The 25,009-nt window shown below is 45.6% G+C and overlaps 1 protein-coding gene across 2 annotated transcripts in view; it reads left to right on the top strand.

Annotated features, from left to right (window-relative positions):
- The window catches only part of LOC137378757 (hepatocyte nuclear factor 4-beta-like), a 75,833-nt gene that overhangs the window by 23,991 nt on the left and 26,833 nt on the right, over window positions 1-25,009 (top strand). For both annotated transcript variants that reach the window (XM_068049139.1, XM_068049138.1), the window contains exon 2: window positions 6,222-6,396. In XM_068049139.1, coding sequence (XP_067905240.1) covers window positions 6,260-6,396 — 137 coding nt within the window. In that variant the 5' untranslated portion in view covers window positions 6,222-6,259. The remainder of the gene's footprint in view (window positions 1-6,221; window positions 6,397-25,009) is intronic.

Here is a 25,009-nt window from a genome sequence, read left to right as displayed (position 1 = left end):
CTGGGATCAAGCGAGTCCCTCAAGGAGTATAGGGAGTGTAGGAGTACACTTAAGAAGGAAGTTAGGAGGGCGAAAAGGTGCCATGAGATTTCCCTGGCAGATACGATAAAGGAGAATCCTAAAAGATTCTTTAAGTATATTAAGAGTAAAAGGATAACTAGGGAGAGAGTAGGTCCCCTTAAGGATCAGTGTGGTAATCTATGTGTGGAGCCACGGGAAATAGGCGAGGTCTTAAATGAATACTTCTCATCTGTATTTACCGTGGAGAAGGTCATGGAAGCTAGTGAGTTCAAGGGAGGGAATAGCGATATCCTGGAGCATATCAACATTACAAAGGAGGAGGTGTTGGAGGTTTTGAAGTGCATTAAGGTGGATAAATCCCCAAGGCCTGACCAGGTGTGTCCTAGAATTCTATGGGAAGCAAGGGAGGAGATTGCTGGGGCCCTGGCAGAGATTTTTGTATCATCGTTAGCCATGGGTGAGGTACCGGAAGACTGGAGGATAGCTAACGTTGTGCCTTTATTTAAGAAGGGCAGCAGAGATAAGCCAGGGAACTACAGGCTGATGAGCCTTACATCAGTGGTGGGAAAGTTATTGGAAGGGATTCTGAGAGACAGGATTTATATGCATTTGGAAAGGCATGGTCTGATTAGGGATAGTCAGCATGGCTTTGTGCATGGGAAATCATGTCTCACGAATTTGATTGAGTTTTTTGAGGAGGTGACCAAGAGGATTGACGAGGGCAGGGTGATGGACGTTGTCTACATGGACTTTAGCAAGGCCTTTCACAGGGTCCCGCATGGTAGGCTGGTCCAGAAGGTTCGAACATATGGGATCCAGGGTGAGCTAGCAAATTGGATACAAAATTGGCTTGGTGATAGGAGGCAGAGGGTGGTAGTGGAGGGTTGTTTTTCAGACTGGAGGCCAGTGATCAGTGGTGTGCAGGGATCGGTGCTGGGCCCTCTGTTGTTTGTCATATATATTAATGACTTGGATGTGAATGTAGGGGGCATGATTAGTAAGTTTGCAGATTGCACCAAAATTGGTGGTATAGTGGACAGTGAAGAAGGTTGTCTAAGGTTACAACAGGATATAGATAAACTGGGAAAGTGGGAAAGGGATTGGCAAATGGAATTTAACGCAGACAAGTGCAAAGTGATGCATTTTGGGAAGTTAAACCAGGGCAGGACATATACAGTGAATGGCAGGGCCCTGCGGAGTGTTGTTGAGCAGAGAGACCTTGGGTGCAAGTACATAGATCCCCGAAAGTGGCAATACAGGTAGACAGGGTGGTGAAGAAGGCGTGTGGCATGCTTGCCTTCATTGGCTGAGGCATTGAGTACAAGAGTTGGGACATCATGTTACAGTTGCACATGATGTTGGTTAGGCCGCATTTGGAGTACTGTGTGCAGTTCTGGTCGCTGCACTACAGGAAAGATGTGATTAAGCTAGAGAGAGTGCAGAAAAGATTCACAAGGATGTTGCCTGGTTTGGAGGGCTTGAGTTATAAAGAGAGATTGGATAGGCTGGGTCTGTTTTCCCTGGAGTGAAGGAGGCTGAGAGGTGACATGATAGAGCTATATAAAATTATGAGAGGCATAGATAGGGTAGATAGCCAGAGTCTGTTTCCCATGGTAGGGGTGACTAAAACTAGACGGCATAGATTTAAGGTGAGAGGAAGGAGGTTTAAAGGGGATCAAAGGAGGAAATTTTTCACACAAAGAATAGTGGGTATCTGGAATGTGCTGCCAGAGGAGGTGGTGGAGGCAGGAACAGTAGCAACATTTAAGAGGCATCTGGACAGGTACTTGAATGAGCAAGGCAGAGAGGGATATGGAATTAATGCAGGCAGGTGGGATTAGGATAGATCGGCATTATGGTCGACATGGACGCGGTGGGCCGAAGGGCCTGTTTCTATGCTGTATGACTCTATGACTCTAAAGTTTTCTCATCCAACTGGAAAACAGTCAAATTAAATACTCTAGTAATGCCCAGAATTAAACAGACCAAACCAGGTATCTTTATGCAACAACAAATTAACTATTAAAACTAAATCTTAAATGTTATTAAGCTAAATCTATGTCGAAAGACCTTATGGCTTCTTATTTTAGCCTATCTCCCCATTCACACACATACACTCAAAAATCACGGTTAACTGGTTTCTTTTAAAAAATGTGTTTTAAAAATTAGCTGTTTCTAAGTATAAATAAATAACTGGATTGATAGTCTTTGTGGGTTATGTTCCTGATGGGTGAGGTTTCCTAGTGTAAAAATAATGAAATGTCATTCAAAGTCTCCACATGGATTTGATGAAACATTCCTTCAATAGATAGGAATTCATACACTTTGGCTGCAGCAGGCATCACACAGTTCTTTAAACAAGGAGTATAGTAATAGGTCCGCTCGAGTTTTAAAACCGACAGTCTGTTAGTCGAAACTTTATTGCGAATTCCAGAAAACACAATCAGTCTAGAGAGATTCAACCTTGAAGCAAAGACTTCTTGTAGTAAAGCAAAGAAAATTAATTTTGCTACCTCCGGCAATACAAATGGTCTCTTTAAAGAGTTTTTTCCTCCTTAGGCAATTAACATGGCCAACAGCTCATTGTAGAATTTCTGTTGAGAGAAATATACAGCTCCTTTCCTTCAGTAAGCACACTTTGCTGGTGTCTTTCTAAAGTGGTTTTAGCTGGTTTTTACACACAATTAAATTGAAACATTATACCATGTGACCTCTTCACTCTCCTGCTGTTGCCTAGGTAACAAATGCAGCTGTGGCACACTGTTCTCAGAAATATAGATCTTCTCTCTCTGTCCTAAAGGTACACTGTTTTTTAACAAAGTCTTAAAGGCACACTGTTTCAAACAGAGGAGAAAAAATACAGTTCCGTGACAGCTTAGCTAGTCAGTTCCTGTCCTGTGCATTCTATGTAATTCTTAGCTATTTCAACACCATTCATAGAATATGCACGTACTCTATGAAAACTGGATTTTTCCAAATGCATACTTATTTCTGTGTTGAGATGATCGTTTCCATATTAGCTTGAAGTTTTTAAACTAATTAAAGCCATAATTTTAAAGGAATGTGCAATGAACCCTCTGTAGTAGATTGATTCTAGTACATTGATGCAGAGTCGTAAATTAATTTCTCATCTACTTCCAGTTGTGTTAAAAAATAACTACAAGTGCATTGGACTTCTGATTTCAGGATTATTTTTCAGAATATCGGTCAGAAAACCCAATTGAAATCAGCTGCAAACAAATGTGCGCTCTTCAAATCAAAAATAAAACAAAACAAAATATTTTTAGTCAGAAAATTTGGAGTTAAAGTCAGATTTAATGAGCAAAACAAATTTGAGGGAACAGGTGCTGGACTAAGTGAGCAATAGACTTCGGTTTGTCTTCACAATGTGTAACAAAAGGAACTTGTGCGCACCATTAACCTTATCCCAACATCTCCTTATCAAGGCTGCCTATTGGTGTAGGGAGAAATTAAATGCTCCCTGTGCCCAACAAGGAAAGCTGCAGTGTGCATTAACCAGAACTACAGTGTGCCAAATTTGATTTTTCTGTGTTTCCACTGATTTTTAACTTGGGCCAAGATTTCACGTTGGGCGGACAGGAGTCAGCCACCGACTGAAAAGTTGGTGGCGAACCCGCTTCAGCCTCATCTGGGGATCTGACCCGCATTTTACGGGACACCAGGCTTCAATTGTTCCAATAAAAAAACAAGAAATGCTGCAAATACTAAGCAGGTCTGGCAGCATCTGTGGAGAAAGAAGCAGAGTTAATGTTTCAGGTCAGTGACCCTTCATCAGAGCTGGCAAATATTAGAAATGTAATAGGTTTTAAGCAAGTAAAGCGGGGGTGGGGCAAGAGATAACCAAAGAGAAGGTGTTGATAGGACGAGGTCACAGAGAATAACTGTTCAGAAGGTCATGGAGCAAAGGCAAACGGTATGTTAATGGTGTGGTGAAAGAGAGCGTTAGTGCAGAGAGGCAGAGGGGGGCATGTTGGTTCTTGGGGCTGGTTGGGGTAGTGGGGGTAGCCCTCCATCGGGAACCCTATGCCCGATAAGCAAGGCCACCCCCCATCCCCTGAGACGATCAAAAGCCGCCTGCTTTTCACTGGTGGTTTTTCCCGGCTCCAGGACGCCCGCTTGCTATGCGTATAATCCGCGTGTGGAGGCGGGCAAAGGCCCTTAAGTGGCTGTTAAGTGGCCACTTAAGGGCCTTGATTGGCCTGGGGTGGGCGGGCCATTTTTCAGCCCACCCCCCACTACCCTACGTAAAAGGGGGGGAGCGGAGGTGGGAGAGCGTCTGGAAAGCCTCCTGGAGCCTCCCGTTCCAAAGAGAGCCAATCCCTGTTCCTCCAATACAGTGGTAGGAGCAGTTTTGGTCACATGGCTGTCTGGCTGTGACAGAGAAATTTGAATCTGCAACCAAGGATGTTGAAGAGACTGTTCCATATAAGGAGGTAGTCATATAACTAACCTGCTGAGCACTCTGGGAGCTTTTTGAATTTGAACTCCCAAATAAAGGAATTGCCAGAGAGAATGCCATGTGCTCTCCTGGAACTAAGAACATCTCCTCTGCCTGTTCATCTCTCAGGGAACTGAAACCATTGAAGACATGAGAAACTCAAAGGGAGAAAGGTTTGCCACATGAACAAAGTTTTAAGAAGATTACTGGGCCCCAACAAAATGCAAGACTATAACTTCAAATCAAGGACTTCAGCGAGCTCGAGAAACAGTCTCAAGATATTGCCTCAAACTGTTTTCCTTATCTTTTCTTCTGCTCTTTTCTGTCCTTGTTTTGCATTTTTATATTGCACATGCATGCTAGCGTGAGCCTGTCGTATATCTGTAGGCGTGCACCGTATTATAGTTTGAGTTTAAGGTTTTAATAAATTTCTTCTTTCTGCTTTAAACCAATGAAAGCCTGTTTGTGCTCAGTTCTTTGCCTTCTAATTGGAAACTGTGAACACGGATTCACAAAAAGGGGAGCTTTAAACAATGTGTTTAAAATTAAACCCTGTTACAATAAGACCAGGTGAAGACAGCCAAAGACCCCTGGACACATTGCTCACCTGGTCGTAACAGACCCAATAACCATTTTTGGCATGTGTCCCGGGGCAAATAAGACTGGTATAATGTTGATAGAACACTCTTCTCACCACCAGATTCCTCTTATTAAAGAGTTTCTGAAATTGGAAGAATGATAAAATATATTAATGAAGAGTAGAAATAGGACTGTGAAATGAGAAATTAGGAGAGATGTATTATTGTATGAAAATAAATATAAGGGAAAAGAGTTGTAAAAATATAATAAAAACAATGTGTGAAGTGATTAAGTGATTAACTGAATTGATGGGGCTATTCATGAGAGAATGTATGAGCAAGGTTAACGGTGCAGCTCTCAGTACCTGAATAGAGGCTTCACAAGTGTGCAACATGTCCAATATTCTACACTGTCAGAAGTGTCATCTTTCAGATCAGATGTTAGACCAAAGCCCACCTGCCCTTTCAGATGAATGTAAAAAAAACATCCCATGACAGTATTTTGGAGAAGAGTTAGGGAGTTTTTCTCATTGTCCTGCCAATATTTATTCCTCACCCAACATCACTAAACAGATTACCTGGCCATTATTTCATTGCTATTTGTGGGATCTTACTGTGCACAAATTGGCTGCTGCGATTCCTACATTACAACAGTAACTATACTTTAAAAGTACTTAATTGGCTGTAAAGTGTTGGGGACATCCTGTGGTTGTGCAAGGTTCTGTTTTCTTCTTTACTTTCAAATAGATACAGCCATTTTATATGGATAAGCAGCTTTGTGTGAGTGAGACTTTGTCTAAAGTCAAAAAATCAATTGTGAGACCTTATTCTCACAATTAACACATGTGCTGGCAGTGTGCGAGGTTCCTTGTCCTGGCACACACTAAGAAAATTCAGTGTCTGTGCCAACTTTACTGGATTGATACAGAACATTCAGATCTAGCTGTAACATGTCTTGTTTTCTGGCCGTAAACACGTGGGCTTAATTGTGAGGAAATGTTGTGATGCTACTCTAGACTAATCTTGTAGAGAAATGGTAGTCTGGTGAGAGCTCCCCATTATTGGAGAAGGTCTCTGACATGGGGCAGGCCTCCAAACTGTGCAAAAAATGTTTTAGTGTTGAAAATCTAATGTTTCTATTGCATTGATGTTTTGTTTCATAGAGACCATTCCATCAGAAGCTAGTAATATTAATGTGTTGATGAACAATGTTGTGACCGCCATGTGCTCAATCTGTGGTGATCGTGCAACAGGGAAACACTACGGTGCTTCCAGCTGTGATGGATGCAAAGGTTTCTTCAGGAGAAGTGTTCGGAAAAATCATGTCTACACATGCAGGTAGGCTTCACATTAGGCTTTGAGTGGTTTCAGCCATGATTAAGGTGGATAGTTCAGAGCTAAGACTGAGCAGAAGCTTATTACTGTATATAAAGGATTAAGTTGCATGGATAAGATAAATCCAGATAGTACTTTAGTGTAAATTAACCCAGAATACTACCTCAACATCAATAAGGCCAGAAGATATAAATTTAAATTAAATTAAGTCAGATCTGAGAATAAAAAGGCCTCACTCAAAAGGTTGCTAAATATTTGAAGCAGTTTACCAGTAAGATAGTGCATGGAATGATAGTAGAGGAATTCTAAATGCTACTGGATTCTGGAAAGGGAGAGTTGGAGTTTTATTATTATTCTTTCATGGGACGTGGGCATCACTGGCAATGCCAGTATTTATTGCCCATCCCTAATCGCCCTTGGCAACTAAATGGCTTGCTAGGCTATTTCAGAGGATGATGAAGAGTCAACCACATTGCTGTGGGTCTGGAGTCACATGTAGGCCAAACCAGGTAAGGACAACAGATTTCCTTCCATGAGGGGACATCAGTGAAACAGATGGGTTTTTATGACAATCGATGATAGTTTCATGGCATCATTATAGAATTTTATTTATTAATTGAATTTATTTTCTACCAGCTGCTGTGGTGGGATTTGAATCTGTGCCACCAGGGCATTAGCCTGGGCCTCTAGATTACTATTTCAGTGACATTACCACTATCCCACTGTCGTCCCCGGGTAGTTGATAGATGCTGGAATGGGTGAGTTGGAGTATTGGATAGATGCTGGAATGGGTGAGTTGGAGTATTGGATAGATGCTGGAATGGGTGAGTTGGAGTATTGGATAGATGCAGGAATGGGTGAGTTGGAGTATTGGATAGATGCTGGAATGGGTGAGTTGGAGTATTGGATAGATGCTGGAATGGGTGAGTTGGAGTATTGGATAGATGCAGGAATGGGTCAATTGGAGTATTGGATAGATGCAGGAATGGGTGAGTTGGAGTATTGGATAGATGCAGGAATGGGTGAGTTGGAGTATTGGATAGATGCAGGAATGGGTGAGTTGGAGTATTGGATAGATGCTGGAATGGGTGAGTTGGAGTATTGGATAGATGCAGGAATGGGTCAATTGGAGTATTGGATAGATGCTGGAATGGGTGAGTTGGAGTATTGGATAGATGCTGGAATGGGTGAGTTGGAGTATTGGATAGATGCAGGAATGGGTGAGTTGGAGTATTGGATAGATGCAGGAATGGGTCAATTGGAGTATTGGATAGATGCTGGAATGGGTGAGTTGGAGTATTGGATAGATGCTGGAATGGGTGAGTTGGAGTATTGGATAGATGCTGGAATAGGTGAGTTGGAGTATTGGATAGATGTTGGAATGGGTGACTTGGAGTACTGGATAGATGCAGGAATGGGTGAGTTGGAGTATTGGATAGAGGCTGGAATGGGTGACTTGGAGTACTGGATAGATGCAGGAATGGGTGAGTTGGAGTATTGGATAGAGGCTGGAATGGGTGACTTGGAGTATTGGAAAGATGCAGGAATGGGTGAGTTGGAGTATTGGATAGATGCTGGAATGGGTGACTTGGAGTATTGGAAAGATGCAGGAATGGGTGAGTTGGAGTATTGGATAGATGCTGGAATGGGTGACTTGGAGTATTGGATAGATGCAGGAATGGGTGAGTTGGAGTATTGGATAGATGCTGGAATGAGTGACTTGGACTATTGGATAGATGCTGGAATGGGTGAGTTGGAGTATTGGATAGATGCAGGAATGGGTGAGTTGGAGTATTGGATAGATGCTGGAATGGGTGAGTTGGTGTATTGGATAGATGCAGGAATGGGTGAGTTGGAGTATTGGATAGATGCAGGAATGGGTGAGTTGGAGTATTGGATAGATGCAGGAATGGGTGAGTTGGAGTATTGGATAGATGCAGGAATGGGTGAGTTGGAGTATTGGATAGATGCAGGAATGGGTCAATTGGAGTATTGGATAGATGCAGGAATGGGTGAGTTGGAGTATTGGATAGATGCAGGAATGGGTGAGTTGGAGTATTGGATAGATGCAGGAATGGGTGAGTTGGAGTATTGGATAGATGCTGGAATGGGTGAGTTGGAGTATTGGATAGATGCAGGAATGGGTCAATTGGAGTATTGGATAGATGCTGGAATGGGTGAGTTGGAGTATTGGATAGATGCTGGAATGGGTGAGTTGGAGTATTGGATAGATGCAGGAATGGGTGAGTTGGAGTATTGGATAGATGCAGGAATGGGTCAATTGGAGTATTGGATAGATGCTGGAATGGGTGAGTTGGAGTATTGGATAGATGCTGGAATGGGTGAGTTGGAGTATTGGATAGATGCTGGAATGGGTGAGTTGGAGTATTGGATAGATGTTGGAATGGGTGACTTGGAGTACTGGATAGATGCAGGAATGGGTGAGTTGGAGTATTGGATAGAGGCTGGAATGGGTGACTTGGAGTACTGGATAGATGCAGGAATGGGTGAGTTGGAGTATTGGATAGAGGCTGGAATGGGTGACTTGGAGTATTGGAAAGATGCAGGAATGGGTGAGTTGGAGTATTGGATAGATGCTGGAATGGGTGACTTGGAGTATTGGAAAGATGCAGGAATGGGTGAGTTGGAGTATTGGATAGATGCTGGAATGGGTGACTTGGAGTATTGGATAGATGCAGGAATGGGTGAGTTGGAGTATTGGATAGATGCTGGAATGAGTGACTTGGAGTATTGGATAGATGCTGGAATGGGTGAGTTGGAGTATTGGATAGATGCAGGAATGGGTGAGTTGGAGTATTGGATAGATGCAGGAATGGGTGAGTTGGAGTATTGGATAGATGCTGGAATGGGTGACTTGGAGTATTGGATAGATGCAGGAATGAGTGACTTGGAGTATTGGATAGAGGCTGGAATGGGTAAGTTGGAGTATTGGATAGATGCTGGACTGGATTAGTTGAAGTATTAGATAGATGCTGGAATGGGTGACTTAGAGTATTGGATAGATGCTGGAATGGGTGAGTTGGAGTATTGGATAGATGCAGGAATGGGTGACTTGGAGTATTGGATAGATGCAGGAATGGGTGACTTGGAGTATTGGATAGATGCTGGAATGGGTGACTTGGAGTATTGGATAGATGCTGGAATGGGTGACTTGGAGTATTGGATAGATGCAGGAATGGGTGACGGAGTATTGGATTGATGCTGGACTGGGTGACTTGGAGTATTGGATAGATGCTGGAATGGGTGACTTGGAGTATTGGATAGATGCTGGAATGGGTGACTTGGAGTATTGGATAGATGCTGGAATGGGTGACTTGGAGTATTGGATAGATGCAGGAATGGGTGACGGAGTATTGGATAGATGCTGGACTGGTTGAGTTGGAGTATTGGATAGATGCTGGAATGGGTGACTTGGAGTATTGGATAGATGCTGGAATGGGTGACTTGGAGTACTGGATAGATGCAGGAATGGGTGAGTTGGAGTATTGGATAGATGCAGGAATGGGTGACTTGGAGTATTGGATAGATGCTGGAATGGGTGACTTGGAGTATTGGATAGATGCTAGACTGGATTAGTTGAAGTATTGGATAGATGCTGGAATGGGTGACTTGGAGTATTGGATAGATGCTGGAATGGGTGACTTGGAGTATTGGATAGATGCAGGAATGGGTGAGTTGGAGTATTGGATAGATGCAGGAATGGGTGAGTTGGAGTATTGGATAGATGCAGGAATGGGTGACTTGGAGTATTGGATAGATGCTGGAATGGGTGACTTGGAGTATTGGATAGATGCTAGACTGGATTAGTTGAAGTATTGGATAGATGCTGGAATGGGTGACTTGGAGTATTGGATAGATGCTGGAATGGGTGACTTGGAGTATTGGATAGATGCAGGAATGGGTGAGTTGGAGTATTGGATAGATGCTGGAATGGGTGACTTGGAGTACTGGATAGATGCTGGAATGGGTGACTTGGAGTATTGGATAGATGCTGGAATGGGTGACTTGGAGTATTGGATAGATGCTGGAACGGATGAGTTGGAGTATTGGATAGATGCAGGAATGGGTGAGTTGGAGTATTGGATAGATGCTGGAATGGGTGACTTGGAGTATTGGATAGATGCTGGAACGGATGAGTTGGAGTATTGGATAGATGCTGGAATGGATGAGTTGGAGTATTGCATTGATGCTGGAATGGGTGAGTTGGAGTATTGGATAGATGCTGGAATGGGTGACTTGGAGTACTGGATAGATGCAGGAATGGGTGAGTTGGAGTATTGGATAGATGCAGGAATGGGTGAGTTGGAGTATTGGATAGATGCGGGAACGGATGAGTTGGAGTATTGGATAGATGCTGGAATGGGTGAGTTGGAGTATTGGATAGATGCTGGAATGGGTGAGTTGGAGTATTGGATAGATGCTGGAATGGGTGACTTGGAGTATTGGATAGATGCTGGAACGGATGAGTTGGAGTATTGGATAGATGCTGGAATGGGTGAGTTGGAGTATTGGATAGATGCAGGAATGGGTGAGTTGGAGTACTGGATAGATGCAGGAATGGGTGAGTTGGAGTATTGGATAGATGCTGGAACGGATGAGTTGGAGTATTGGATAGATGCTGGAATGGGTGAGTTGGAGTATTGGATAGATGCTGGAATGGGTGAGTTGGAGTATTGGATAGATGCTGGAATGGGTGACTTGGAGTATTGGATAGATGCTGGAACGGATGAGTTGGAGTATTGGATAGATGCTGGAATGGGTGAGTTGGAGTATTGGATAGATGCTGGAATGGGTGAGTTGGAGTATTGGATAGATGCTGGAATGGGTGAGTTGGAGTATTGGATGGATGCTAGACTGGATTAGTTGAAGTATTGGATAGATGCTGGAATGGGTGACTTGGAGTATTGGATAGATGCAGGAATGGGTGAGTTGGAGTATTGGATAGATGCTGGAATGGGTGACTTGGAGTACTGGATAGATGCAGGAATGGGTGAGTTGGAGTATTGGATAGATGCTGGAATGGGTGACTTGGAGTATTGGATAGATGCTGGAACGGATGAGTTGGAGTATTGGATAGATGCTGGAATGGGTGAGTTGGAGTATTGGATAGATGCTGGAATGGGTGACTTGGAGTGTTGGATAGATGCTGGAATGGGTGACTTGGTGTACTGGATAGATGCAGGAATGGGTGAGTTGGAGTATTGGATAGATGCTGGAATGGGTGACTTGGAGTACTGGATAGATGCAGGAATGGGTGAGTTGGAGTATTGGATAGATGCTGGAATGGGGTGAATTGGACGACTGGAGGAATACTAGTTTAGGTAAGTTAGAATTCTGGAGGGATCACCTAATTGGCTTAATCGCCTTTTCTTGTCCTTGACATTTTCTGTATGGCAAAATGATGTTTGCAGATGGTTAAGGCACTGAACTAACTTTTGCACTATTTTCAAAATAGATCACTTGAAAAATATCATGCTTAAGGAATTTTTCCCACAAAGTACATTCAGTATTTCATTTGGTCCCTTTCATTTTCATTGATATGCCTAAGAACCATGAGGGAGGAGGAGAGCGTTTTCTTGCGCATGCACCAGTTAGTCCTATCACGGCAAGACGTACCGCTCTCCAGCCGCTCCCCACACCCACCGCCACCGTGGACTTCGGCCACTCGCCCCCCGCTCCCCACCCCCCCACGCTATCTCCAGCCGTTCGCTCTCCGCTTCCAGCCCCTGCACCGCTCTCCAGCCTCTCACTTCCAGCCCCCACCATCTAGCCGCTCCCTCCAGGTCCACAGCCCCCCATCCAGCCGCTCCCTCCAGGTCCAGAGCCCCCTATCCAGCCGTTCCCTCCAGGTCCCGAGCCCCCCATCCAGCCGCTCCCTCCAGGTTCCGAGCTCCCCAGCAAGCCGCTCCCTCCAGGTCCAGAGCCCCCCATCCAGCCGCTCCCTCCAGGTTCAGAGCCCCCCATCCAGCCGCTCCCTCCAGGTTCAGAGCCCCCCATCCAGCCGCTCCCTTCAGATTCAGAGCCCCCCATCCAACGGCTCCCTCCAGGTCCAGAGCCCCCCATCCAGCCGCTCCCTCCAGGTTCCGAGCTTCCCAGCAATCTGCTCCCTCCAGGTTCAGAGCCCCCCATCCAGCCACTCCCTCCAGGTCCAGAGCCCCCCATCCAGTCGCTCCCTCCAGGTCCAGAGCCCCCCATCCAGCCGCTCCCTCCAGGTTCAGAGCTTCCCAGCAAGCCACTCCCTCCAGGTTCAGAGCCCCCCATCCACCCGCTCCCTCCAGGTCGAGAGCCCCCCATCCAGCCGCTCCCTCCAGGTCCAGAGCCCCCCATCCAGCCGCTCCCTCCAGGTTCTGAGTCCCCCATCCAGCCGCTCTCTCCAGGTTCAGAGCCCCTCATCCAGCAGCTCCCTCCAGGTCCAGAGCCCCCCATCCAGCCACTCCCTCCAGGTCCAGAGCCCCCCCCCCATCCAGCCGCTCCCTCCAGGTCCAGAGCCCTCCCCATCCAGCCGCTCCCTCCAGGTCCAGAGCCCCCCATCCAGCCACTCCCTCCAGGTCCAGAGCCCCCCATCCAGCCGCTCCCTCCAGGTCCAGAGCCCTCCTCCAGCCACTCCCTCCAGGTCCAGAGCCCCCCATCCAGCCACTCCCTCCAGGTCCAGAGCCCTCCATCCAGCCGCTCCTTCCAGGTCGAGAGCCCTCCATCCACCCGCTCCCTCCAGGTCCAGAGCCCCCCATCCAGCCACTCCCTCCAGGTCCAGAGCCCCCCATCCAGCCACTCCCTCCAGGTCCAGAGCCCTCCATCCAGCCGCTCCTTCCAGGTCGAGAGCCCTCCATCCACCCGCTCCCTCCAGGTCCAGAGCCCTCCATCCAGCCGCTCCTTCCAGGTCGAGAGCCCCCCATCCACCCGCTCCCTCCAGGTCCAGAGCCCCCCATCCAGCCGCTCCCTCCAGGTCCAGAGCCCCCCATCCAGCCGCTCCCTTCAGGTCCAGAGCCCCCCATCCAGCCGCTCCCTCCAGGTCCAGAGCCCCCCATCCAGCCGCTCCCTTCAGGTTCTGAGCACCACCCCCAGCCGCTCCCTCCAGTTCCAGAGCTCCCCATCCAGCCGCTCCCTCCAGGTCCAGAGCCCCCTATCCAGCTGCTCCCTCCAGGTCCAGAGCCCCCCATCCAGCTGCTCCCTCCAGGTTCAGAGCACCCCATCCAGCCGCTCCCTCCAGGTCCAGAGCTCCCCATCCAGCCGCTCCCTCCAGGTCCAGAGCCCCCCTTCCAGCTGCTCCCTCCGGGTCCAGAGCCCCCCATCCAGCTGCTCCCTCCAGGTCCAGAGCCCCCTTCCAGCTGCTCCCTCCAGGTCCAGAGCCCCCCATCCAGCTGCTCCCTCCAGGTCCAGAGCCCCCCATCCAGCTGCTCCCTCCAGGTTCAGAGCCCCCCCATCCAGCCGCTCCCTCCAGGTCCAGAGCTCCCCATCCAGCCGCTCCCTCCAGGTCCAGAGCCCCCCCATCCAGCCGCTCCCTCCAAGTCCAGAGCCCCCCCATCCAGCCGCTCCCTCCAGGTCCAGAGCTCCCCATCCGGCCGCTCCCTCCAGGTTCAGAGCTCCCCATCCAGTCGCTCCCTCCAGGTTCTGAGCACCCCATCCAGCCGCTCGCTCCCCTACTTCGCAACTGTACGTCAGGTATTCCAGGTGTCTGGTCCCTGCCTTTTGCATACACCGCTTCAGGCAGTTCTGATTTTAAGTTGAAATATCTAAAGTACAGTTGCAAAGTAGGGTACAATATCAACAAAGTAACCTCAACAATTCCGTGTTTAACTATTAAACAATCTTATTAAGTACATGAGGCATTCCAGGCACTGCTGTGCATGGATACATGAGTTTTGTGTCACCAGCATTCCTGTGAAACAGACAGGCCGAGACTCTGCTATGCAGAACTGAAGAGATTGTTCCTGGAGACCCTTGCGGAGAATGAACGTTAGGCTCTCTATTCCACTACTGCATTGTCCATGTGAGGAAGGCAAAGTCACCAGAATCTGGGCTGCAGATGATGCATCCCAATGTCCACATCATCCTTAAATGCAAGGTTCCTTTCCACATCGTAACAAGTTCTGCAGCATGAACCGGTTGCTCAGCACATCCTTGTGTCTTGTCCTGCACTGCCTCTGTTGCCTGAATGCCGTCCTTAAGTTAGTTAGTTAGTTAGAGATACAGCACTGAAACAGGCCCTTTGGCCCACCGAGTCTGTGCCGACCATCAACCACCCATTTATACTAATCCTACACTAATCCCATATTCCTACCACATCCCCACCTGTCCCTATATTTCCCTACCACCTACCTATACTAGGGGCAATTTATAATGGCCAATTTACCTATCAACCTGCAAGTCTTTTGGCTGTGGGAGGAAACCGGAGCATCCGGAGAAAACCCACGCAGACACAGGGAGAAGTTGCAAACTCCACACAGGCAGTACCCAGAATTGAACCCGGGTCGCTGGAGCTGTGAGGCTGCGGTGCTAACCACTTGAGGGCATGTTTTACATGAAAAAGAAATAAAGAAAGGGATTTTAGTGCAATGTGCTGGACTGGAGTACATGTACTGCCTGCACACAGCCCCAGACAATGGAAAGGGATTTTAATGCAGTGCACTGGCCTGGAAATGGGATGCAACTCAGAGCAAAGAACAGCAGATCAACTTAACTTCAAGCAATCTCCTCTTTCCAATAAAAATGAAGATAACTGAAATCTCCAAAACGACTATGGCTGCAAGAAAACGCTCCTCTTTCCAATGAAATCACAAGAAAACGCTCCTCTTTCCAATGAAATCACAAGAAAACGCTCCTCTTTCCAATAAAATGCCAGAAAATACAATGACTATGACTGCAACAAAACCTCTCCTCCTTCCACTTTCAGAAACTCGCGCTGAAGGTTGACGCATGCATGAATACCCAATGGCGTTGCAGTACGAGTAAAGCGCATGCGCAGAGGCCGACCAGGCACGTTACATGATGATGTACGCGTTACGCGATGACATTCCCCGCGCATGCGCCAACCAGTCCTGGCAAGGTGGAACGCCGTGCATGCGCAGAGATAAGGAGCCCATTTGCACGTGTGCAACTTAGCACAGTCTGATGACATCAGTGGGTCACTGCGTTGTCAGGAATCACTTTGAAAATGTAATCCGGCTGTGGCCTCTGCATGTTAAGTAGGCCCCCCACCTGCTTAAGGCGGGAGCCTCATCCAGGGTCTGAATCGCCACAATTAATGTTATGGTGGCCGGGCACAGGGTTGTTTGGAGGTGAGATTCTGAATTTCAAATTTTAACTCCTCGCCTGGCCCTTTCTTGTCCTTTTAGTGCAGGGGTGGGGGGAAGGGAAGGGTTAAAATCCTGCCAAATCCTGTGGTGATGGAGGGTTGGTACAGGGACGGGGCTGTGAGCCTGGGAGCCCCTAGGCAAGAATCTGCACACAGGCGGCAGATGCATGAAGGTCTTTGGGTACATGTGTTGGGACAGAGGTGTCCATGGGCAGCAGCATCTGTCACTGAACAGTCCTCTCCGAGATACCCTTTGTTCACACAATGGGGAGGAGGCTGGAAAAAGTGCCCTAAAAATAGGCTCTCCCACCTTCTCCTGGCTGGAGAACCACACCCAGCGGGATCACCAATTTTTAAGTCAAAGAAAGAAAACTCTACATTTTGCAACTTGGAATGTTAGAACACTCAAGAGCGACTGCTGGAAAGAAGAACTGCAATCATATCACATGAGCAATCAAGACTCCAAATTGACATCACTGCCCTACCTGGGGAGGGGCAGCTGAAGGAACAAGCCAGAGGATGCACATTCTAGTGGAAATGAAAGGATGACAGTGACCCTTGCGTCCACGAAGCTGGCTTTGCCATCTGGAATAGGATCTTGAATGCACTGCCAGACCTCCCCAGCTGCATAAAGGAAAGATTCATGACACTTCACTTACAGCTCAGCCATAACCAATATGTCACCGTCATCGGCACTTATGCCTCAACCTTTGACTCTGATGACAATGTTAAGGAAAAGTTCGACTTCAACCTTAATGAAGTCCTCACATCAAACCCAAAAGAAAAAAAAATCATCCTTCTGGGGAACTTTAGTGCCAGGGTTGGCTATGACTCCAAAGTCTGGAGCGGAACCATTGGAAAAAATGGGATGGGAAAAGCCAGTGCAAATGGCAAAGTGTGCTCAGCATGGCCTCATTATAACAAACACCCTCTTCCACCAGGACAAATATAAAACCACATGGAGGCATCCTAGATCAAAGCATTGGAACTTCCTGGAATGTATCATTGGCTGGGTCAAAGATATGAGAGATGTCTGGATCACTGCTGGGGACCGAGGCCTGCTGGACACATCACTGACTTATTCGATTGGTGATGAACATCCACTTAGCACCAAGACATCGCAAGGCCCAAAGGTCCAGGAGGAAGATGATCAATGTGTCTCAATGTCTCAGTCCTAAAAACGCCTGATCAATGAGAGGAATTCCAGGTGCAGCTCAAGACCAATCTGGAAAATGTTTACACATCCAACTCAATTTCTGATCAGTCGGATCAAATAAAGTCAGCTACACTAAACAGTTATGCCCAGGCCATTAGGTTTGGACTTCACCGTCACAAACACTAGTTTGACGGAAATGATGCTCAAATGAGTGATCTCCTGGAACAAAAACGAGCAGCCTTTATTGCCTGACAGAACAATCCAAGGTCGCAACTCAAGAAGGCAGCATACCAAAAGCTCAAGGCTGACACCCAAAGACAAATCCAGAAGATAAAGGACATATGGTGGGAAGAGAAAACCTGAGAGATCCAACAGTATGCTGATCACCATGATGTGCAAACCCTTTCTGAAGCTTCCAGGGTCATCTATACACCACAGTCAAATGGACAAAATCCCCTTCGTTCACAGGATGGTGTCTCCTTAAAGATGGCAATGCCATCCGTAAACGCTCGAAAGACCATTTTGAACAACTCCTCAACCGTGAATCCACCCTTTTTGCTCCTACATAACTGTACCTGTATACATCAACTTTAAAAAAAAACATTCTCAGGATCTGGGCATCATTAGCAAGGCTGGCATTTATTGCACATCCCTTGTTGCCCTGAATTCTTTATAGTGGCTTGATATAACTGAGAGGCTTGCTAAGCCACTTCAGAGGACAGTTAAGGATCAAGCACATTGTTGGGGGACTGGATTCATATATAGGTCAGATTGGGTAAGAACAGCAGGTTATCTTCCCTAAAAGGCATGAGTGAAGCAGCTGGGTTTTAAGAACTATCTGACTGCTTCATGGTCACTTTTACTAATGCTAGTTTTTAATTTCCACATATTTTTAAACTCAAATTCAGAAATTGCCATGGTGGGATTTGAACTCACATTTCCTGGATTACCACTGCAGGCAACAAGAACCATACGGCAGGATCTCGTAGATGAGACATTTAGCTAAGTGCCAAATCCACTCATTTCATTAGCAATCTTCTCCATTTGAGCACAAATCAGCGACTCAATGCACCTTCAGCAACCTTATCCTTTACACCAACTATGGAGGCCAGTTCTTACCATCTGAGAGGTATGTTTGACTGCTTTTTCACAGATACAGTAGTGCAGTGGTTATATTATGGATATTATTGGACGAATAATCGAGAGGCCTAGATTAATAATCCAGAATTCAAAAGCCTTTATGCAGAGGTAATAATGTGCATTATGGTATTGTACTGGATTGCCTATGAATGGGGGAATGAGTGAGTTAGTGAAAATAGAACAATAGGAAAAGGAAAGCATCAGCTTTGAACTTCATGCTGGTCTATTCCATCTCTGTTATCAGTTCCCAGGATGTTGAGTTCAAATGGACTCATTGTAGATGTTTTAACAAGGCACGGTTTTATGGATTATAACTCTCAGAATGTTAGCCAAATAATATATATAAATGAGATTGCAAACAGTTGAAAGGAGCCTTTCAGCTCAGGCTTGCTTCTCTCATTTCAGTTTATCAGTTCCTAATCAACCATATACTTATGTCTCTATCCAATAACTTGCCAGAGAACGATCTATGGTTTTGAAGCTGGGGAAATTACAAATATTGAAGTATACGACCAAAAGACAAACATTTGAATGGGTTCAAGAATCGATTGTACCAGAAGGTCATTCATGCATCATTCATACATCATTCAGAATTGGAGCCATTTTAACATTGATTTCAATAGTGCCTTTCACAACCTCTGGGCATCCCAAAGCCCTTCACAGCATTTATTTTTGAAGTGTAGTCACTGCTGTTTTGTAGACAAATTTGACAGCCAGTTACAAGCAATATGATCCCAAAACAAGAGTGAGAAAGCTGACATGCTAATTTATTTCAGGCTGTGTTGATTGTGGTTCAAATTTTGGTGAGAACATTTGGAGAACATCCTGATCTTTGCCATGGGATCTTTACCTGAACAGGGGACTTGGTTTAATATCTTATCTGAAAAATGGCAACTTCAACAATACAGTACTTTCTTAGTACTGCCTAATTTATGTGCTGCAGTCCTTGAATGGGACTCTAACCCACAATCTTCTGATGTAGAGGAGAGAGGTCTACGAATGAGGCAAGCTGACACATTAACCTATAAGTCTTAATATTTGTCCTGCTTTTTTATTTTCCTAGCTTTCTTTTCTTTCTTGATGGTTTTAACATGCTGGGTTGTGCTGCCTCTCTGATATCATTTCCATGTGAACATTCTTCATGTCTGAACCTGTACATTCAGTGTCGGGAGGCTTTTCGATCACTGGAGGCATCACAAGCCTGATTATGTCCTCCCCAAATATCCATACATGCACTTTCCTATAGGAGTCATTGGGTAATGTTCAGGGACAGGAATCTGGGGTAACCTTTCTCTCCTTGGCCCAGTAGTGTTGCGACCAATTCTGGCATCGCTGGCACTACTCCAGTTGAGATCAGCTAACTCAGCACAAACTAGGAATTGAAGCTGGAGCTTACTGGTATCTTTGGCTTAGCACCACACTGGGCCATAGATTAACACAATAAGCCATTGGGGAGCTATGCTCTACTCTTTATGTTGATTCATTACAAGTGTATGTTCTGATCACTTCAAAAGAATTGGATGTTCCCAATGGCCCCCTGTCATGACTGCTAATGTGAACAGGGATGTTAGGAACCACCATTGTTTAATCAAGCTGACTGAGCTCCATTCTAACCTATTTCAGCCCTTAGCACTTCAATAACTTCATAATCTGATCATGTAATGATAAAAGTGCTGTGATTCATACAAATGAAGTTACCATTGCTACATACCAGGATTATCAGTTAAAGGCATCTATCAGGCAAATCCCCCACCTGCCAAGACTGAGGCACACATTATTTTGCCACATGAACACATTAAAACTTAATATTGCAAGCTCTTGACTGGAAAGACATTTGCATAGTACCAGACAGTTTTGAAACAAAGGAACCAATTCCTGCCCCAATACACAGAAGAGACCTGGTCAAACCAGTTGGTCACATGACCTCCTGTTGGCCAACTAAGAGAGTTTTAAATTGGTAAAACAGAATTTGAACTCAGAAAGCTGTGTGCTCCTGGAACTGAAGCAAGAATTACCTCCTCTCCTGTCTCCATCTCTTTCCCGCGGAACTGAATCTTGTGAAAACACCTGGACCTCAAAGAGAGAAAAGTCTCCTACATGAACAAGGTTTAAGAAGAACATTGGACCCCAACAAACAGCAAGACTACCTACCATCAAGTGAGCTCGAAACACAGTAAACAAGAGACTCTTCTGATATTGCCTCAAACCCCTCTCTAGTATATTTTCCTCTTCTCTTTTCTGTCCCCTATCTGCATGTGTATATTGTGTGTTCATGGTAGTGTGGGTACATCGTATATCTGTAGGCATGAACCATATTAGAGTTTAAGCTTAATGTTTAATAAATTTCATCTTTCTCCTTTAAACCTGAGAAAACCTGGTGTGTTGGTTTCTTTGCCTTATAATTGGAAAGTTGTGAACAGGGATTCACAAAAGGGGGGAGTTCAAAACACAGTGTGTTTAAAAATAAAACCCTTTAGAATAAGACCAGGTAAAGACAACAAAAGATCCCTAGACACATTTCTCAACTGGTCGTAACAGCATCATTAATAATTATTCCTGTACAGAGATATATTCAGGTTATAAAATTATAAAAGTGTTTGATAAATGTTTAAGGAATATCCTTTCTATATAGAAACAGGTTTTTGTTGCCTGGTAAAATCTGCATCCTGCAAAGACTCAACTAGACTCACAAACAAAAGCCTATGCAATGATATAATTAGCATGGTGACATCATCATGCCATAAAATGCATGTGTGGCGACAACCTGTTTTAAACTTCAAGACAATTTCCAAAAACTCAATATAAAAAATCATGCCACAACAGACCACTTAGATGGGCCGAAGAGGAAATTTCCATATTTTTTCCCCCTAAATTGGCCTGCGTTTTTACCTGCTTTTTCACTTCTCCCGGAAGATCACATCGTTTCAGGTGGGGTGGGGACTTATATATTGTGATACAAATTTTTTTTTTATTCGTTTCATGGGTTGTGGGCATTGCTGGCAAGGCCAGCATTTGTTGCCCATCCCTAATTTTCCTTGAGAAGGTGGTGGTGAGCTGCCTTCTTGAACCGCAGCTGGTGCAGGTACACCCATAGTGCTGTTAAGGAGGGAGTTCCAGGATTTGTCCCAGCAACAGTGAAGGAATGATGATATATTTCCAAGTCAGGATGGTGTGTGGCTTGGATGGGAACTTGCAGGTGGTGGTATTCCCATGCATCTGCTGCCCTTGCTTTCTAGGTGGATGAGGTCGTGGGTTTGGAAGGTGCTATCGAAGGAGGCGTGGTGAGTTATTGCAGTGCATCCTGTATATGGTACATACTGCTGTCATTGTGCATCAGTGATGGAGGGAGTGAATGTTTAAAGTGATGGATAGGGTGCCGATCATGTGGGCTGCTTTGTCCTGGATGGTGTTAAGCTTCTTGAGTGTTGTTGGAGGTGCACTCATCCAGGCAAGTGGAGAGTACTCCATCACACTCTTGACTTGTGCCTTGTAAATGGTGGACAGGCTTTGGGAAGTCAGGAGGTGAGTTACTTGCCACAGAGCACCCAGCCTCTGACCTGCTCTTGCAGCCACAGTATTTATGTGGCTGCTCCAGTTCAGTTTCTGGTCAATGGTAAACCCCAGGATGTTGATAGTGGGCAATTAAGTGATGGTAATGCCATTGAATTTCAAGGGGAGATAGTAGATTCTCTCTTGTTGGAGATCGTCATTGTCTGGTACTTGTGTGGTGCGAATGTTTTTTGCCACTTATCAGCCCAAGCCTGAATGTTGTCCAGCTCATGCTGCATTACTACATGGACTGCTACAGTATCTAAGGAGTTGTGAATGGTACTGAACATTGTACAATCATCAGCGAGCAGCCCCACTTATGACTTTTTAATGGAGGGAAGGTCATTGATGAAGCAACTGAAAATGGTTGTGTCTAGGACACTACCCTGAGAACTCCTGCATTGATGTCCTGGGGCTGAGAAGATTGACCTCCAACAACCACAACTATCATCCTTTGTGTTAGGTATGACTCCATCGTGTGGAAAGTTTTCCCCAGATTTCCATTGACTTCAATTTTACTAGGGCTCCTTGATCCAACACTCGGTCAAATGCTGCCTTGATGTCAAGGGTAATCACTCTCACCTCCCCTCTTGTGTTCAGCTCTTTTGACCATGTTTGGGCCAAGGTTGTAATGAGGTCAGGAGCTGAGTGGCCCCAATGGAACCCAAACTGAGCATCAGTGAGCAGGTTGTTGCTGTTTAAGTGGCGCTTGATAGCACTGTCGACGATCCCTTCCATCACTTTGCTGATGACCAAGAGTAGACTGATGGGACAGTAATTGGCCAGATTGAATTTGTCCTGATTTTGTGAACAGGACATACCTGGGCAATTTTCTACATTGCCGGATAGATGCCAGTGTTGTTGTAGCTGCACTGGAACAGCTTGGCTAGAGATGCGGCTAGTTCTGGAGCACAAGTCTTCAGTACTATTGTTGGAATGTTGTCAGAGCCCTTCTCCTTTGCAGTATCCAGTGCCTTCAGCTGTTTCTTGATATCACGCGGAGTGAATCGGATTGGCTGAAAACTGGTATTTGTGATGCTGGGGACCTCAGGAGGAGACCGAGTTGGATCATCCACTCGACACTTCTGGCTGAAGATGGTTGCAAATGCTTCAGCCTTTTCTTTTGCGCTGATGTGCTGGGCTCCTCCATCATTGAGGATGGGGCTATTTCTCCGCCTCCAGTTAGTTGTTTAATTGTCCACCAGCATTCACAACTGGATGTGGCAGGGCTGCAGAGCTTTCATCTGATCCGCTGGTCGTGGGATCACTTAGCTCTGTCTATTGCCTGCTGCTTACGCAGTTTAGCATGCAAGTATTCCTGGACTGTAGCTTCACCAGGCTGACACCTCATTTTGAGGTATGCCTGGTGCTTCTCCTGGCATGCCCTCCTGCACTTTTCATTGAGCCAGGGTTGATTCTTTGCCTTGATGGTAATGGTAGAGTGGGGGATATGCTGGGTTATGAGTTTACAGATTATGATTGAATACAATGTATCGTAATTGTGTGGGAAAGGCTGGATGGACTAGAGGGTTTTTCCCTGTTTGTATGTTCGAATGTAACAGGTGAAAGTGTTGTAATTTTGTGAGGAGGCCCCAAGTATGCACCCTGAAGTGTAAGGTGGAGATGGGGCTGTATCACTATTACGATAGGAATGATTCTGCGACCTGCATTCTCATCTAGAGGCTCCATGCCAGGCACAGAACTTACCAAAATTATTCCTGTTGCACCTGCTACATAAGTTTTCTTTTAAATAATTTTGTGCTCATCCAGGTTAGGAGTATTAGTTCTGGGGAAGGGAAGGCACCCAGTGCCCCCTCAAAAATGACTTTGCTCCTCCAAATTTAGGAGTGCAATAAGAACTCAAAAAAGGAATTCCTATCCTGTCCAATCTGGTTGCAGCAAGTGAATTAGCAGCTGGAAGGAAGACTGTTGAAAGAGATAGAATTGGGAATCAAATCCTTGCGATACAAAATGAAAATAGCAACAAAATGTAGTGCATCAACAAAAATGCAGCTATAGCAATTTAGTAAGGCAAGAAAAGTGTGTATAAATTTGCAACCAATAATAGAAAATGATACTCACCTTTAAGAAACCAACTTGTGCAGGCCAGGCCATCAACTCACTGCTATGCTTGTTTCAAATGGATGAATAGCCTTACAGTTGAGGAAATGATGAATAAGCATTGCATCTGGTGTGGGACCAATTTTAATAATTTGGAATGTTTAATGGGGTATATTTAAATTTAAGTTGATGAAAACGTGTGGGAGGTATGCACCTGAATTTCTTATTACACTCCTAGGGTCGATTTTGACTGTGGGAAAAATGGATGATAGTGCGTAGTGACCCAGTTTACATCGCTCCTGCTTTTCTTTCCATTTCCATCAATCTATCAATTGTCCATGTTATTTTTAAAATGTTGCCAACAGAGTTTGAACTGGGTAATCATGCATTAAAGATACCGCACAGAGGAAAGCTGTCTGGTCGTTTACATCTGCCCCTCATTTGGGTGTAAAAGATCCCATGGCACTATTTGTTGTGGGGACGACCTTAGGAGCAGACCACCTTAAGAAGCATTAAGTGAAGATCACCAGAGGAAGTGATGACCAGGGAGTTGTGGGTGTAGCTTGACAGAGTGAGATGTGTTTAGATGTGGTTCGTGCAGTAACTGCTTGTATATATATATATGTTCCAGTTAAGGTACAATAAAGAAACATGTTTTCTTTGGCTGTTACTTGTAGTACTGTGAGTCTTACAATAGTTCACATATCAAAAGAACAAGTAATATTGCACTGTTCAAAGTAAAACAAAGCAGTTCTCCTGGTGGCCTGGACAACATTTATCTCTCAAGCAACACCACCGAAAACAGATTATCTGGTCCTTTATTTCATTGTTATCTGTGGGAGCTTGCAGTGCACAAAATGGCTACCATTTTTCCTACATTACAACAGCAACTACACTTCAAAAGTGCTTCATTGACTATGAAGCACTTTGGGATGTTCTCAGGTTATGAACAGCATGATATAAATATAGGTTTGTTTGTTCAAAATCCTTTTGTGTTTACCCTCTTTATTTTTGCTCTTCAGTGAGCATGCTGGAACTTTATATTGGGTGGGAGGCCCCACTCACCACCCAAAAAGTCAAGGGCGAGCACACCTCCACTGGGCCTGGGGAATCACGCCAGGATAATATGCTCCCCAGCCCTTAAAGACTTGGTGCTGGAATTCCGCCCCTCTGAGGCAGAAAGTCCCGCCTAATGGAACTGCCAACCAATCAACGGGCTGGCAGTTTTCAATCCCAGCAGCGTCACCGGGAGAGGTGGCCACTGCTGAGACTGCAGCCAACCCAGAGCAGGATCGTGGACGTCGGCCTGGGAAAAAGGTAAGTCTCTGGGGCCTCTCCGGGGACAATCAGCCGGGCCCCAGCGAGGCAAGGGGGGTAGGTTGGGAAGTGGGGGGTGG

This window comes from Heterodontus francisci, chromosome 17 (genome assembly GCF_036365525.1).
Source record: "Heterodontus francisci isolate sHetFra1 chromosome 17, sHetFra1.hap1, whole genome shotgun sequence".
Taxonomy (NCBI): domain Eukaryota; kingdom Metazoa; phylum Chordata; class Chondrichthyes; order Heterodontiformes; family Heterodontidae; genus Heterodontus; species Heterodontus francisci.
This window is presented reverse-complemented; position numbering and strand designations above follow the sequence as displayed.